This window comes from Trichosurus vulpecula, chromosome 3 (genome assembly GCF_011100635.1).
Source record: "Trichosurus vulpecula isolate mTriVul1 chromosome 3, mTriVul1.pri, whole genome shotgun sequence".
NCBI classification, from domain to species: domain Eukaryota; kingdom Metazoa; phylum Chordata; class Mammalia; order Diprotodontia; family Phalangeridae; genus Trichosurus; species Trichosurus vulpecula.
Window position 1 is genome coordinate 16105102 of NC_050575.1, and position 17529 is coordinate 16122630.

The window sequence follows — 17529 nt, forward strand, 5'->3', positions numbered from 1 at the left end:
CTACTCTTTGGTGGTGTTCCCTAAAAGACACCATGCTTTATCAGACGGCTATCTTTTTAGGCACATTTTTTGATAGTGAAGAACTGAAATTTCTTTCAGACATTCCCAGCAGTAGTGTTATAATTCCTTAACCTCTTGCATGCTGAATGCTGTTTTCATCCCCCACAAATAGCTGTGAGCTCTATAAGGAAGCAGCATCTTGTTGAAGTAAGAGCCATGGCCAACCCTCCTGCTGCAGTAAAACTGGCTTTAGAGTCAATCTGCCTTCTGTTGGGTGAGGAAACTAATGACTGGAAAAAGATCAGACCAGTTATTCTCAGAGATAATTTCATCAGCAGCATTGTCAACTTTAATATTGAAGAACTAAGGTATTGGTTTTAGTTTTGTCTTTAGTGGTCATTTGGGGTAATGTATAGAAACATTGTAGAGACTTTGAAGTACAACTTCTTACACTTTGAAGAACTGAATCCCAAAGAGATGCTGACCTACTCTTCTCTTATATTTATACTAAAGAGCATAATTCTTTTGCAGTGATGCCATAAGGGAAAAGATGAAGAAGAACTACATGTCCAATCCAAGTTACAATTATGAAATTGTAAACAGAGCATCTTTGGCTTGTGGTCCCATGGTTAAATGGGCAATTGCACAGGTAATTAGTTGTGGAGTAACCATTCTTAGAAGCATTTGCTTGTGAAGTTTAGTGACAGGGAGAGTCCTTAAACTGCCTGTAATATTGATCACCTGTTGTCTATCTGGCAGCTTAACTATGCAGACATGTTAAAGCGAGTAGAGCCTTTGCGCAATGAGTTGCAGAAACTGGAAGATGATGCCAAAGACAACCAGCAGAAAGCTAACGAGGTTGAACAGATGATACGGGACCTGGAAGCTAGCATTGCTCGGTACAAAGAGGAGTATGCTGTGCTGATCTCTGAGGCTCAGGCAATTAAAGCAGACCTTGCTGCTGTGGAAGCAAAAGTAAGATCTCACCTGCTGACAATTAAGTTGATTCTTGTTCCATTTTTCCAAACTCCAAAGTTACAAAAAAATGCTAGAAGATGGTATTTGAGATTAATGTGTAAGACTTTCATTTTGGTGGGAAAAGGGATGACCATATGTACCATGTACCGCTTTGAAACCAGTTTGAGGCTGTGTGGAGCAGGTTCTGTATCGATGGGATTTTCTAAATGCCTTCATTAGCATTTTGTGAGAGTAGAAACATTAGGCACCAAGAGTGTTCTCTAACTGTTCTTGGATAAATAACCCAGCTGTAAATGCTGCATATGATTTTAATAATTGTGTGCTTTAACTTCAGGTAAACCGAAGCACTGCTCTTCTCAAGAGCTTGTCTGCTGAGCGAGAACGCTGGGAGAAAACAAGTGAAACTTTCAAAAACCAAATGTCAACTATCGCAGGAGATTGTCTGTTGTCCGCTGCCTTCATTGCGTATGCTGGCTATTTTGACCAACAGATGCGTCAAAACTTATTTACTACTTGGTCCCATCACTTACAACAAGCAAATATACAGGTAAAAATCCACTGAGGCTTATATTGTGGTGTTTGAAAGGGCAAGACCAAACTTAATATTTGGTCAGCTTTTGCAAAGACGGCTGTAGAGTTTTGTGCAAAAGCAGGGGAGTTTTGATGAAGGAAAAATAACAGATTTAATATTTCAGTTCCGTACAGATATTGCAAGGACAGAATATCTTTCAAATGCTGATGAGCGGCTTCGCTGGCAAGCAAGTTCATTACCTGCGGATGATTTGTGTACTGAAAATGCAATCATGCTTAAACGGTTTAATAGGTATGTTTACAAGCAACTAAAACCTGATTCCTTAGAAAGCCGACTAAAGTGTTTTTATTTTGGTAATTTTTAATCTCACCATTGATGAATTTTCAAACTCCCGTCTCTTCTCTGAGAATAAGCATTGGGGATGTTATAAAAACTGGGATTATTTCACCTGGAGAGAAGACTAGAGTGGCTAGGGTTGTGCTTTTTCAGTGAGATAGGGATGAGAGAAAACAGAGTTTAACTGCAGTGGTGAATGAAGGTGATTAGATACCAAAATATAATTTGTGTTTAAGCCCTCCTCTTTATAGGGGCATATACAGAATAATTGCAAAATAGATAAACTATAGGTAGGGAGGGGAAGCTCTCGCAGCTGAGGAGGTGAGAAATGGCTTTGTGTGGAAGGTGGTATTTGAAGGAAGTGAGCGATTCTGAGATGCAGAGGGAAGGAGGGACCTTGGGCATGCAATGGGTGACCATTGTGAGATGAAGTACCAAGTATGAATAATAACACCAGTTTGAAAGAACCATAGAGAATGGGAGGGAGAATAATGTGTAATGAAGCCGGAAAAGTAGGTTGGGGCTAGTTATAAAGTGCTTTTAAAGGTCATACTGAGGAATATATCTGACTAGAGGCAGTAGGGAGCTAGTGGCATTTACTGAGTAAGGGAACAGCTTGGCTAGATCTGCACTTACAGTGTAGGGGAAAGACTCGAGATGAAGAAATCTTGGGGGTGTCGATAATCTGGGTGAGCGGTGGCGAGGGCCTGAATTGGGGGGTATGCATGTGAGTAGAGAAGGGAAGGAATGTGAATGTGGTGGATTTCAAAGGATAGAAGAGACTTGGGTATATTCAAAGGCAGTGGGAAAGGACCAGGAGATAGGGAGAGTTTGAAGATGAGAAAGGGGGTGGGAATTATTGTGAGGGTAACATGCAGAAGGAAGTGGGATCAAGGGAACTTAGAGAAGGGTTTGCCCTTAGCAAAGAGAAGGGTTGCTTCATCCGAGACTGAGGAGAGGAGGAGACAGTAGGGGATGACACCGAGGGGCTTTGAGATGAAGAAAAGGGGAGAAGAGGGAGCCCATAGCAGTGTCTTCAGCTTTCTCAGTAAAGTGAATGGTAAGGTTAGCTGAGAAGGTGGAGGACCTTGTGAGGAGGGATGTGAGAGGAGGGAAGGAGGCTTGGGAAGAGAAGAGATGGTTTGGAAAAACTTCTGTTGGTAGTGAAATGGAGGACTAATTATGGAGAAATAAATGGATTGTCTTGTCGCTCATAACATAAATTTGTAACGTAACCAGGCAGCACAGTTTTGTGACTAGATGGCCTCTTAATACGACAGTACAAGGTTTCACATTAATTTATATCTGGTGTTAGATTTGTTTTAAGTTTAATACCAATTCTATAAACTTGTATGCAAATCGAGGATATCCTCAGTGAGGTATTAGTAGAGAACAATAGCCTCTTCACCACAGGTCTACGTGGGTAGAACATAAAAGATGCTGTGGCACTTATTTTTTTGTTGATCATGAAAAAGTATTTGATTTGGTTGGCAGACCAAAGTGCTGCCTTGTGAACTCTTTTGTAACCAAATGTCTCCCATTCCTATATCAGAATCAGTCCTGATTCCTTGGAAGATGTTAAGAACTCTGATAACCAACAGATGGGTGGTCAGACTCCTGGTGCGGGGCTTTTTGGGACAGAGAAAGGCTTTTGGCACAGTTAGTAGACTCCCTGTAGTGACTTTAGGGTGGCCGTCAATGAAAATGGCGCAGAATGGGCAGGCACGGATGGGGATGGGTCACCATCTGCATCGTTGGAGAGAATTCCTGATTGATAAGATCAGAGGTCTATTTTACTACTTAATCAATACTTCTAGAATTTGGTCTTTGCAAACTTGGCGTTGCTTATAACAAAAGCTATAGGGTTACACTATTAGGAAGCATTTTTTTCTTTTGTCTAAACAGTGGTGATATAAATGTGCATCAAAAACTTAGCACCAGTTTATGCAAATCATTTTATAATTGTTTACCACATTCTTGTTTTCCCTATTTGCAATGGGTTTGTTTTGCTAAGCCGACACTTTATTATGTGATTGTAGATATCCATTGATCATTGATCCTTCTGGACAAGCCACAGAATTCATTATGAATGAGTATAAAGATCGGAAAATTACTCGAACAAGCTTTTTGGATGATGCCTTCAGAAAGAATTTAGAAAGTGCACTGAGATTTGGTAACCCACTTCTTGTCCAGGTGTGTAGTTAAATTCCACAAAACTTATTTGTTCTCCCAAGTGTGTTCCTTTAGGCCAGGGTTTGTATGTGTGTCATGAACCCTTTGGAAGTCTGGTGAAACCTATGGATTCTTCAGAATGTTTTTAAAAGCTGAAAATCAAATGCCTAGGATTACAAAAGAAGCCAATTATTTTGAAATGCAGTTATCAAAATATATTTTTTAAGTTCATGCATCCTAGGTTAAGAACCGCTGCTTTAGGCCTATATTCGGTTTTTAGAAATTGTGAGCTGAGACAAAAGAAAACCATATATGAATGAAGACATTCTGATAATGAGAACCCTGAAGCTTTATTTAGTAGTAGAATAGAGGGGATAGAACTTAGAAATTGTAACTTTACAAAAAAAAAATGCAAGAATAAACCTCATCATAGGTTCAGTGGGAAAACCTCATTTGAAACTTATTGGGAAAGCTCTGAGCTACTAAGTGGTTGCAGAGGTTTATCTATTACGAGTGTCCATTTATTTATTAAAGTCATTATTCACTTGGGCTGATTGTGAAAGATGTTTCATTCGGTATTTAAACTTGTATTCCTACTTAGGATGTGGAGAGCTATGACCCAGTTTTGAATCCAGTACTGAATCGTGAAGTCCGGAGAACAGGTGGAAGAGTACTGATCACCCTTGGCGATCAGGACATAGACTTGTCTCCGTCGTTTGTCATCTTCCTGTCTACCAGAGACCCAACGGTAAGGAAGGAGACAAACCGTGTATAAAAAGGCATCAAGTTTTAGGGCACTGGCAGTGAATACAAGGCAGAATGTATTCCATTGTCTCTTTCGATAGGTTGAATTCCCACCAGATCTCTGTTCCCGTGTGACATTTGTGAACTTCACAGTAACGCGGAGCAGTTTACAAAGCCAGTGTCTGAATGAGGTTCTTAAAGCGGAGAGACCTGATGTGGACGAAAAACGTTCTGATCTCCTTAAACTTCAAGGTGTGTGCCCACATCTAACAATAAGCTAAAATGAAGTCTGAGAAGATTTTACAGAGGTTTATTTGGTGAAAGTTAGAAGGCTGAGGAGGGGCAGCTAGATGGTACAGCAGGTAGGGTGCTGGCCCTGGAGTCAGGAAGACCAATCTTGCTGAGTTCAAATCTGGCCTCAGACACTTACTAGATGTGTGACCATGTGCAAGTCACTTAACCCTCTGCCTCAGTTTCCTCATCTGTAAAAGGAGCTGGAGAAGGAACAGCAAACCGCTCCAGTATCTTTGCCCAGAAAACCTAATGGGGTCCTGAAGTGTCAGCCACAAATGAAACAGCTGAACAACAAGAACAGGAGGATGAGAAAGTTCAGCATTCCAGGTTGTGTCACACATAGCCAGGGGACTTTACGGTGGATGGCACATTCTGCAAGACCAAGGAATGGGAGCCAGGCTATATAGTTCCTCTACCTGCCTCTCCCCTTGACAGGGCTTGACTTTCATAGTGAGTTATAGCCTGGATATGAACAGCTATCACCAGTTTAGTACACCCCTGGAGACACACTTGGCAGCCTCTAGAGCATGAGTCACCTGGCCTTTCAGTAAGGTTATAGTCCTGCTCCCAGGGCTTGTTTGCTTCTGCTTTGCTCTATAATACTTACTGATGCCTTCAAAGCAGCAGTTAGATGCTGTGTAAGAATCCTCTGGGACATGACATGGAAACTTAATGGATACTTCAGTTCATCCTTATTTGCTGCGTCTCTCAGAGAGGGAGTAGCCCCCAAGGAAAGTTTTGTTTCCCTTTTAAGTAGCTGCCGTCGTCTTTACGACATTGTCATCATAGACTGAAAATGAGTGCAAATATGACGTGTAAGATTGCTTTCCTTTTAACAGTGGTGTTAACCATTGTATTTAGTAGGAGAAGTTGTGTCGATCTTTTGCCAGTGGCCGCAAGTTGCCTTTGACCTTTCCCTTGGTCTGTCTTCTGAGCTGACAGCTAAGCTATGGGGACGTTATCTTTACTTTTCCCTTTGTCCCCCGTGTCATTTCAGATCATCTTAGTCTTCAAGTCTGCTTGGGCTCTCTTACTACTTTTAATTACATGCTTCCTCAGTTGTGTTGTTGATCCACATGCCTCGCCCTATCCCTGCCGTCCTGGCCCTATAGGATACCCTAATTTTGTGTACCGAAAAGATCCTACGCCTTGGCACCTCAAAACTTCATCACGTCTAGAACTGAAAAACTATCCCTTTTCCTAACATCTGTGTATCTGTTGATGGTAACACTTGTAACATGAGAGGCACCCCCTACAGCCACTCATTTGTCACATTCTGTCAGTTCTGCCTCCATGATCTTGCCACATTTGTCCCCTTTATTCTTCCGCTTTACCACCCTAATTCAGATCTTCATCTATAATTTTCTTACCTACAAGTAACCTCTTCTCTAATGTTTAACAGCATTGCCCAAGTCTCTGGTTGTGTTTAATCCTCTGTTTGAAAAACAAACCAGACACCCTTCATTGGCTTATATTGACTAACAGAGTATAAATTCTTGAGCTAGGCTTTCTTCAGATGACATGTCTACGGAGCCTGCCCCGAGCCTCTTGTACAGAGCAGCTAAATGTTTGGTGAGTGGCTGAGTTTCCCTACTCTAGCTAAAGTTGTTTGTTTTTTTAAAGGTGAATTCCAGTTGCGTCTACGCCAGTTAGAAAAGTCTCTGCTGCAAGCTCTTAACGAGGTTAAGGGCCGCATTTTAGACGACGACACCATCATCACCACCTTGGAGAATCTGAAGAAGGAGGCGGCGGAGGTCACCCGAAAAGTAGAGGAAACTGACATAGTCATGCAGGAAGTCGAAACTGTTTCCCAGCAATATCTGCCGCTTTCTACAGCCTGTAGCAGTATTTACTTTACTATGGAGTCGTTGAAACAGGTAAAGAATACCGAGACTCTGGCCTTGGTCTAAACAGATTTTGTCTTTTTAACCTTTTCAATTTTATGTAATTTAGACCATCACTCTGGGGCCCAAATTTTAAAGTTTGATGCTTTTCCAAGCTTGGTTTGACGGGCTATATATTTAACTTTATGTGCCAAATGACTCGTCATTTAACAGTCGTGTGTTTTTAAGCTTCAGATGTATGCCGGGCACTGTGCTTGGAGCTGGAGATACATACAGTTATATATAGGGACATACAATAGAAACATGAGGTAGAGAGGGAGAGCACTGCAGTTTGGGGGTTCAGGAGAGGCATTGTGGAGAAAGTGTGGTACTCTGAAGCAGAGGTGAGGGGAACCTGCATTCCAGACACGCAGGATGAGCGGAAGAAGAGAGAGGCCAGTTTGGCTGGAGGGGAGTGCTATATGATGGGATTCGGGGCTAGTTGTGAAGGGGTTTAAAAGTCAAACAAGAATTTATATTTAATCTTAGAGATCGTAGGGGAGCGCTAGATTTTATTAAGTAGGGGAGCAATGTGGCCATACATTCCCTTAAGGAAAATTACTTTGGCAGCTCTGTAGAGGATAGATTGGACTGGGTGGCGGTTGGGGGGTGGGGGTGGGACTTGAGCAGAGAGGCCTTTTGCAGTACACTGGATCAGGGAGGTGGGGGCTTTAAAAGACTGAACTAAGGTGGCAGCCACATGGCCAAGGGCTGTTCTGTGGAGCGAGGGAGAGTGGGGAGTGGTGCATACCTCTGAAGTTATTAACCTGGGAGATGGAAGAATGGCATTCCCTTTGACAGAAATAAGGAAGTTTAGAAGGGAGAGAGGTGTTCCACTTGAGCAGTGAGGCTGGACACCGCATTGCAACAGGTTGAGGAGTGAGAGAAGGGGAGGTAGAGGCAACAAGCACAGAGATTTTTTTTCCAGGAATTTGTCTGAGAAATGCAGGAGTGTTAGAGGAAGGTAGCCTAGAGAAATGATAGAGTCTAATGAAGCATTTTTAAGGATGGAGGAGACTTAAGATAATATTCAAGTTAGATTTATGGATCACATTAGTCTCTAGCATTATTGTAGGTCTGAAGCATCATCAGATAGAAAATTAGAAATAAAATTATCCTACCTTTACAGAATTCAGGAAGTGATAGTAGAAAACTTAGCAAAAACTTGAGAATTAGCTATTTATATGCTTTGACCACTTATCTGTTATAAAATGGCTTTGCCATTACACACACACGCGCGTGCACACACACACGTATTCATATGCCTTTGGATCTTGAATATTGGATCCATACAAGAGATATATACTGCAAAAAGCTTTCTTCATTGAGCAGCTTCCCTTCTTATCCTAGTTGTGTTGATTTTGCAGTTGCAAAAGCCTTTCAATTTTATGCAATCAAAATGATTTATCTTTTATGAATTTCTCTGTCCTTTGTTTATGACCACTCCCCCTTAGCTGTTTCTGCAAAAGGTTTTCTTCTGATTCTCTTCTAATTTTTTAAAATGGTGTGACTTTGCATACTTGGTTGTATATCCATTTTAAGCTTATTGTGATATTTGGCATAAGTACTACAGCAGAATTTCTGAGTCCTGTGGTTACAGAACAATCATAAGGTTACCAGAGTTATTTTATTATCTTCATGGACTAATTACTCGTGACCAGCTCCAGTGTTAGGAAGAGTTGTTTTTGTTTCTGCTGTGTTTTCACTGTTATTTGGAAAGTCATTTGACAGAAATTCTAGGTCAGAATTAGGTGGATTTTTAAAAATTTTCTAATTGCTTGTTTCACTTTTGTGTGTAGGTTTGGACAGTCTAACTTTGGCTAAATTATTTCTTTTCAGATACACTTCTTATATCAATATTCCCTTCAATTTTTCCTGGATATTTATCACAATGTCTTATATGAGAATCCAAACTTAAAGAGCATTACTGATCACACCCAGCGACTCTCAATCATTACCAAGGATCTCTTCCAGGTGAAAGACAAATTGCCAATTTTTCATGAAAAATATTTACAACTTTCTTGTAAAATTTGTTTACCCCAGTGTAAATAACTGATTCAGTGATTTGTCTTTGAGAATATCAACATCTGTGCCTTCTGTCAACAGGTGGCTTTTAACAGAGTGGCCAGAGGCATGCTGCATCAAGATCATATCACCTTTGCAATGCTTTTGGCAAGAATTAAACTGAAGGGCACTATTGGGTAAATTTATTTTCCTTAGTCAAAGTCATCATTGGGCAAAGAACTAATCACCATGTTTTCATTTACTTAACAAATACCTAGTGAATACTTGCTGTGTACTTAAACCTTTGTGCATTATACCAAGAAGAAAATGTGGCTGAGGGCTCAAGGCCTTTGTGAAGAAGGCCAATTAGAATGTGTTTTCTTTTACAAATGATTACAGAAGGAGAAACAAAGGGAAATCGCTTTGTTTTTCCTGTGTTAATTTGTTGAATTTCTGCTATAATTTTTATTTATTCCATGACCGAGTGGTAAAAATAAATACCTGCTACTTTTAATGATAGTGATGTGGAAATAAGAAACCTGAGTTAAAGACATATTTCGTGTACAGGGAGCCTACCTACGATGCTGAATTCCAACACTTCTTGAGAGGGAAAGAAATCGTCCTTAGCACTGGTGTTGTTCCCAAAATTAATGGATTGACTGTAGAACAGACAGAAGCAATGATGAGGCTGAGCTGCCTTCCTGCATTTAAAGATCTAGTTGCAAAAGTTCAAGCTGATGAGGTAAGTGCTTTGATTAACAGTTGTTATGAACAGGCCTGGCCTTGTTACAGAAAACTGGATGTAAGGAATTGTGCCTGTAAAACAGCATGAGTTGTACTTGTGAAATCTTGACTCAGGCTTTCAGAATGTGAGCCTCAACGTAGCTTATTGCGTTTTAATGTTCTTTCTTTGCATAATGGTAATGTGTTCGATGTTTCCATTACAGCAATTCTGCATTTGGTTAGACAGCAGCTCCCCAGAGCAGACTGTGCCCTACCTCTGGAGTGAAGAAAAGCCTGCAAGTGAGTTTAGGCCCAGGTTTTTTTCCTCTTATTATCATAACTCATTGAGGTTTGATCCCAAGGCTACAGTTGTCTTGATTTTTCAGTCAAGTTTAATCTTGTTTCTTGAAGAGGCCTCTCAAAAAATTGAAGTTAGCTAATGAGGAACAGTTGGGTAAATTTCCCAGGCAAAAGCAAGTAGCAGGTGCCAGATTCTTTGGTGTATGAGCTGTCAAAGAATCAGCAGTGTGGGAGTTTCACAGATTGTACCTGTTAATGTGCTCTCAGGATAAAGGGGCTGTCAACTCCACGGAGTCTGGCTCTAGCAGCTTTGCAGGGGAGCAACGGTTGACCACAAGAGCTGCTAGCAAGTAAGACAGAGGTCTCGGGATTTCATTTCCAGTATACTTAAAGAGCAGGTGGAAGTTTGCCATAACCCCTCAGCATGCACAAAATGTTTCTTTTCTGCCAGGGTCTAGTAACCATCATCTGGTTTCAAAGTGCAGGCTCATCTTCCTTATTAAAAAAAAAAAAAGTAAAGAGGCTCTTCTCGTGTTGTCAGGGAGATGGGAGTGTCCTTAAAGAACAGTAGGAAGGATTCGCTGAAAACAAATGGGGTTTAAGAAAGGATTCAGGAAAGCAGTGAGAAATCCTGACCTTATGTGACACACAAGAGAGGGAAAAGGATCAGGGAATGCTTAGAGATAGTAGAAATAGGATATTCTTGAAGGAGGGAGTTGGACCATCTCAGGAGGAAGCTGCTACTTGTGCTCTAAAGAATGGTAGATTGACAGCTACCATCAGTTGAGTAAAGGCCAAAAGAAGGAGGGGTTAGCATGTAAGTTGTCTCCCTAATGATGGTAGCTCTTTGTTAACCTGATAGGAACAGTAGGAAGTACCAAAACTTACATCTAGAATGCAACAGAAAACTTCCTAAATACATGTCTGTCAATCAACAAGCATTTTTAAGCATGTCGTGTGTGCTAGGCTCTGAAAATACAAGTACAAAGAATGAAATCATCTCTGTTCTCACAGAGCTTACGTTCTGATGGGGGGACATAAGTACATGTGCATATGGCATAAATACAGAGTTTAATATAAAGTAGTTTGGAAGGAAGAGCAAATCAACTCGAGAAAAATTCCCACATTGGCCAGATATTCCCAGGTGTTTCTGGAACAATAATTTCTTACAGCATAATAGTGTTTCTTAATATTCACATGCCATCATTTATTTGGCTGTTCTTCAGTTTGACAGTCACCTTCTAAGGTATCGGTTTTTGCCACCACATAAAGAACTGCTATAAATATCTGCATACATCTAGGTCAGGGGAGGGGAACCTGTGGCTTCAAGGCCCTCAAGTGTGGCCCTTTAACTGAATCTGGAATTTTGGGTTTTGTCAAAGAGCCACACTTGAGGACCTAACGGACCACATGTGGCCTCAAGGCCGCATCCCTGCTCTAGGAACTTTTTGTCTTTCTTTGATCTCTTTGGAGTGTGTCAACCTAGTAGCAGTATCCCTGCATCAGGGGTACTGTGCACAGTTCAAGCAGTTTGTTGTCCAGATTGTCCAAATTGTTATCCAGAATGGCTGGACCCTCCACCATAAATGTGCATTAATGGGTCTATTTTCTCATAGCCTCTTCAGTATTTATCATTTTCTCTCTTTTATCACTTGAATTTTACTTCTCTTACTGGTGAAATTGTAGACTGTATTATGAAAGATCAGTGAACTTCAGAAACAGGAAGCTCTGATCCCAGAGAGCCGGCCAGGCTTCATTAAGAACAAGTCGCACCACTAACTCATTTCCCTTTTGGGGCAGTGTCGCTAGACAGGTAGATAGGATACAGGAATGCTATGGTTATAAAAGTTAAACTAGATTTTAGGAAATTGTCAGTCTTCCATCGAAATAGTGTACTATCTGATAGTCTAGTGGGAAAGATGGAGGTCCGTGGGCTTGAAAGTAGTGCTGTTACCTGGAATCAGAAAAGGTGCATGGCGGCATCATTTTGGAGGGAAATCTCTAGCAGGCCACCCCAGGGGCCTATCCTTGTTACAAAATGTCAATAACACAAGGCCAGTGACTTAGATGAAGGCAGACCTTTCAGATTTGCAGCTGACACGAGACTAGGAGGGAGAGTTTGTTAGGACGGCATTGGATTCTAAAATTATACTGACAAACTGTGAAGTCCAGAAAAGCCAATGCAACTCTAGGCCACCCTAAGAAAGGAACAGTATCCAGAATGAGGGAGGCTAGAGTGCCACTTGACTCCTCTTGAGTCACAATGCACCTAGGTTTTGTGTTTTTTTTTTTTTAAATCCTGGGTGCCACATTTTAAGAACATTAATATACTGGAGGGAATCCAGAAGAGGCAGCCTAGAAGGTGAAGACCCTGGCCTGGTGATTGTGCCATATAAACATCAGTCAAAGAAACTTAGAGTCTCTGTCTTGGAGAAGGGAATACACTGGGAGGTATGAAGGGGTGTTGGTGCAGGGGAACCATCTTCAAGGTAGAAGAGGAATAGATTTGTTCTGAATGGCGAGCAAAGATCAGGTGGGTTTAGCAGTGGCGGGATGTGCAGCCTCATACCAGAACTCTGCCAGCACCTGCCTGGGGTGTGGCTGCTGGGATTCTTGGTAAAGTTCTGGTTGAATTCTGCTGCCTCTTAGATCTCCTCCAGCTTTGAGATTCTGCAATGTTTTAACAGCAGTGGAAGAAACTTCTATTCTGAGTCAAGCAGGCTCTATCATCAGATATGAAAAACCAAAGGGAACTGTAGGAAGGCAGATTCCTCATGTGTTGATTAAAATGGAGTGATCGGTGCTTTTGCATTCTCGTAATGGCCTTTCTTCATTTCAGCCCCCATCGGCCAAGCCATTCACCGCCTGCTGCTGATCCAGGCTTTCCGCCCCGATCGACTTCTAGCTATGGCTCACATGTTTGTGTCCACAAATCTCGGCGAATCGTTCATGTCCATCATGGAGCAGCCGTTAGATCTGACGCACATTGTGGATACGGAGGTAATACAAACCGGGTTTATAAAATACAAACGTTAGGAAGCAACGCTTTATCCTATTCTCAGTTCGGACACTAGTTTTCTCTCATTTGGACAACAGTGCAGCCTGCGAAATACATTCGAATTAGTATATGGAACGGGGCGGCTAGGTGGCGCCAAAGAGCACAGAGTGCCAGGCCTGGAAGCAGGGAGACTCATCTTCTTGAGTTCCAATCTGGCCTCAGGCACTTACTAGCTGTGTGACCCTGGGGCAGTCATTTTACCCTCTTTGCCTGGGCTTCCTCATCTGTGAAATGAGCTGCAGAGGGAAATGACAGAATCCTCCCGGTATCTTCTCAAGAAAGCTCCAAATGGGGTCACGACGAGTTGGACGTGACTGAACAACAGCAAACACGGAATGATTGGGTTTAGTAGTCCCTGTCAGCCGTGCCTTCACCCACATCTGTTACCTTTCATTACGTTCTGGGCACGTGAAGGGCGTGGAAAGCTTAGCAAACACCCAGAGCAGAGTGACTGTACAAGGAAGACCCACTGAAGGAGCTAGAGCTGCTCGGGTCGGGAGAAGAGAAGACTCGGGTGGGAATGCCGCTGTAATAAGTTGTCACTTCGATTTTTTATTTTTAGTTCCACATAACTTTGAGTTCCAGGTTTTCTTCCCCCCCCGCCCCACTCCCTCCCCAAGACGGCATGGAATCTGATATATCTTCTGCATATAACTTTGTACTGAACTTATTTACACAATAGTCAAGTTGTAAAAAAGAATTGTGACCAATGGAATGAATCATGAGACAGAAGAAACAAAGCCAAAAAAACCAAAAACAAAAGGGAAAAAAAAAAGAGAGCAAACAGTGTGCCTCAATCTGCATTCATACTTCATGGTTCTTTCTCTGGATGTAGATAGCTCTCTCCATCATGAGTCCTTTGGAGCTGTCCTTGCTAAGTTGTCACTTCTATAAAGGACTTTGAACACGGGCCAGTTGGTGGAAGTCTCAGGGAGGCACATTTCAGTCCCAGTTAGCTCTGTCCAACACTGGCAGGGCTGCCTCAAAGGATAGAGGAGCTCCTCCTCATCCCTGGAGGCTCCAAGCAGAGGCTGGAGGGGAGCGGGGAAAGGGGCTTCCAGGTCACACTAAGAGACGTCCTGAAGTTCCCCTCCAGCGCCATTCAGCGCTTCTTTGGCTTTGTGGCTTTGGCCTCTTGTGCATTCTGAGTAAGTCTAGCAGCTGAGGTGATACCCAGAGGCCTTTTGTGAAACCTGTCGGGGCCCATTCTGATAGCACTTTAATTTCCAAAGAATGATTGTATATTCTTACTCACATATTCCCATTCTTCTCCCATCCCCATATGTTTGCGGATATATGGGAAGATAGGTGCAGTCTCTGATTTTATCCAGATTTTTATCACTGGATATACATCTTTCTTTATAGGTGAAGCCAAACACTCCTGTCCTGATGTGTTCTGTGCCTGGTTATGATGCCAGTGGACACGTGGAGGATCTTGCTGCTGAACAGAACACACAGATTACATCCATTGCAATTGGTGAGGATGCTGGCCCTCTTTTCAAGGAGTCCTAGCCCTACATCTTGGGTGCCGAAAACCTAGTGTAACCTTCTGTTTCTTCTGTCTGTAGGCTCTGCAGAAGGCTTCAATCAAGCAGATAAGGCAATAAACACAGCAGTCAAGTCTGGCAGGTAGGTGGTGGTTTTATTTTTTTTCCCCAGTGAAAATCTCAGTGGTCAAACACTGGTTTGTGGTGTGGAAATGTAACAGAGTGACTCCACTTGCTTTCTCTAGGTGGGTGATGCTGAAAAACGTTCATCTGGCCCCAGGATGGCTAATGCAGCTGGAGAAGAAGCTCCACTCTCTGCAGCCCCATGCTTGTTTCAGACTCTTCCTCACAATGGAGATTAATCCTAAGGTAAAGAGTGAAAATCCTTCTCAGTGCGCTCTTCTTAAATGCTGGCTTTGTACAGGCTTTCGTACAAACACGCAGGTTGGGGGCTTCTTGGGTGTGTGGATTGAACTTTCTCTGCTGTCGTTTAGTCGTACACGAGGAAACGTGAGAGTTGATACAGGGGTCTCATTTTTCCTCAGGTGCCCGTGAACTTGCTTCGTGCTGGACGCATCTTTGTATTTGAGCCTCCTCCTGGTGTAAAAGCCAACATGTTGAGGACCTTCAGCAGCATTCCTGTGTCAAGAATATGCAAGGTAAATACAATGCACACAGCTCTTTTCTGTGCGGATTCCAAAGGTAAATGTTTATTGATGAAACCTATCTCTCCGTCTTCCACCATGAGTCGTTAAACTACAGGCCGTCCCCGACTTAGGAGCGAGTTGTGTTCCCAAAGTTCCTCTCTTAAGTCAGTTATTCTCCATAGTAAGAGTGCTGTCTATAGCTGGCGATGAGCCCCTTATTAGCCTGCTTATAACTAGAATAATGCTGTCAGCCTGACTCATCAGTCCTGGGAGGCGACAATTTTGCAGTGTCAGGAGGATGAAGAGTTTCTTGCCCCTTTCTTGAATAAAGCACCACCCTTAGTTAACAGGTAAATTTCTTAAATACCCACCCGCCTCTCCCACTTCCTAGTGCCCAGCTGCTAAAATTTAATGTTCCAGAATCCTCTCCCCTCCCCACCCAAAGAAAATGTCTGGATAGATTCTTCACTAGTTAAGATGAAATAATCTTAGTGACCTAACTCACACTAATGGTGACAGGACTGATAATTCCAGGACTGTCTGGTAAAATTTCAAGCAGTATAACAAAGCGAAGGAAGTCGATTCAGGGAGCGTGGCGAAGTTATCTTTGTGGCAGAAAACTAGTATCTGATTGGTAGGAGACCCCCAATACTCACTTCTGCCACTTTCACAGCTTTCTTTTATCTACTTCTCAGTCCACGAAAGTAACCGTGGCACCAGCAGAGATGGGCACTGCGGTGTTGTCTGGATGAGGCATTTGAAGGTTAAGTGGAGGTCAAAACAAACCTATGCCCTCATTGGGAAAGATGCGAGAAGTCACATGGCCCTATGGTATTAATTCATACCCCAGAAGTGGAACTCTCCTAAAACTAGCTATGTGGGCATTCATGCGTATGTGTGTGTGTGCACACATGTGCTGTGTACATACACCGCTCCGTATATTTTACTCGTACATTAAAGAGACAAGTTAATCTTGGGTAGAGGGGGCATTTTGTTGAGTGTCAGTATCACCTCCCTGATGGGTGATGAGCACAGCTGGATGGGAAGCTGAATCGTGAGAGAGGAATTCCTGAGTGGCAGGGAGCCTCCTGCAGGTGTCTGGGAAGCCCTGGTCCTGCTCACCTTGTTCAGAGAGAAGGCAGATGCTAGCCATGAATGAGATGCTAGCTCGATGAATGAGAAATGTGCCTTCTCACAGGACATCCATAGCTGGATTTTTGCCAGAAAAGTAAATGGCCATGTTTGTTGTGGCCATTGGTACATTGTTAAACATTCCACTCTTTTTGGAACCGAGAAACCCAGATGAATGGAAAAGTGCAGTCGTGTTAATAGATCAACTCAACGTTAAATAGGACAGTAGTCAGTCTCTTAGTTAATATATTAGTATTGTTTTCATTCCATAGGGTATGAGTTGTAGGGACTGGGCCTGAGACTTCATTAGAATAGGTCTCTCAGATAAGGCAGACATCCCCCCCCCCCCCCCCCCGCCACCCTTGCCAGGGGCAGGCAGGCACTTTCTCTGTGACATAGTCTTAGAGCATTTCCTAGAACACTGAAAGAAGTGACCTGCCCAGGGTCATTAGCCAGTATGTGCCAGAGAGGGGACAGAAACCCCTGTCTTCCTGGTCCCGAGGCTCATCCTCTCTCTATAAATGCTTCTTTCCAATGACTTCAGACACGTCGTCTTGCCTTCTGTGTCCTCCTGCCATTGGTAGCCAGGCTCCTGACTGTGTCATTGGGCCTCATCCTGTTTTTGAGAAGTGCACGCGGACCTGCGTGCTCACACACACACACACACACACACACACACACACACAGCAGTGGGACAATTGGAAGCGCAGCGTCCTGAGTGAGGGAGGTGCCGTGCTTCGCCTTGGCGTCCTGTGAGCGCCACATTTGGGAGGGACTTTCCACAAAGGCGGGTAATTAGGACGGTTAAAGCACTTGAAGCTGTCTCATAGTGATGTTAGCATTCACGCAGGGCTTTACAGTTTGCAGAGGGCTTTGTGAATGTCATTTTATCTTTGCAACAACCCTGGGAGGTAAGCACTGTGATTACCCCCATTTTACAGACAAGAGGACTGAGGCAGACAGAGGCTAAGTGACCTACCCAGGGATGCTCCGCTGCTAAGTGTCTGCAGCTGGTTTGAACCCAAGTCTCCCTGATTCCACATCTAGGACTCTATTTACTGCCACCTGTGCTGTTGCATGCGGACTAGTTAAAGGGGCTGGAAAATGCTGAGCCTAGAGAAGAGAAAACTTGGCAGAAATACACGCTCCTTTTCACCACCAAGTAACTGAAGGATGTTTATGGGATAGAATTGTTAGACTTGACGTGTGTTACAACAAAGGAGATAATTAGTAGAAATTA

General features: G+C 42.9%; 1 protein-coding gene across 2 annotated transcripts in view; it reads left to right on the plus strand.

Moving 5' to 3' along the window:
* Nucleotides 1-17529, plus strand: part of DYNC1H1 (dynein cytoplasmic 1 heavy chain 1) — a 92702-nt gene that overhangs the window by 65448 nt on the left and 9725 nt on the right. The window contains exons 52-69 of one of the 2 annotated variants that reach the window (XM_036748812.1): nt 173-368; nt 532-649; nt 760-975; nt 1313-1525; nt 1674-1801; nt 3886-4039; nt 4620-4766; nt 4864-5014; nt 6680-6933; nt 8779-8913; nt 9046-9140; nt 9511-9685; nt 9891-9966; nt 12806-12966; nt 14390-14501; nt 14593-14653; nt 14757-14880; nt 15057-15170. In XM_036748812.1, coding sequence (XP_036604707.1) covers nt 173-368; nt 532-649; nt 760-975; nt 1313-1525; nt 1674-1801; nt 3886-4039; nt 4620-4766; nt 4864-5014; nt 6680-6933; nt 8779-8913; nt 9046-9140; nt 9511-9685; nt 9891-9966; nt 12806-12966; nt 14390-14501; nt 14593-14653; nt 14757-14880; nt 15057-15170 — 2630 coding nt within the window. The remainder of the gene's footprint in view (nt 1-172; nt 369-531; nt 650-759; nt 976-1312; nt 1526-1673; nt 1802-3885; nt 4040-4619; nt 4767-4863; nt 5015-6679; nt 6934-8778; nt 8914-9045; nt 9141-9510; nt 9686-9890; nt 9967-12805; nt 12967-14389; nt 14502-14592; nt 14654-14756; nt 14881-15056; nt 15171-17529) is intronic. The other variant, XM_036748811.1, reaches the window with a different exon arrangement.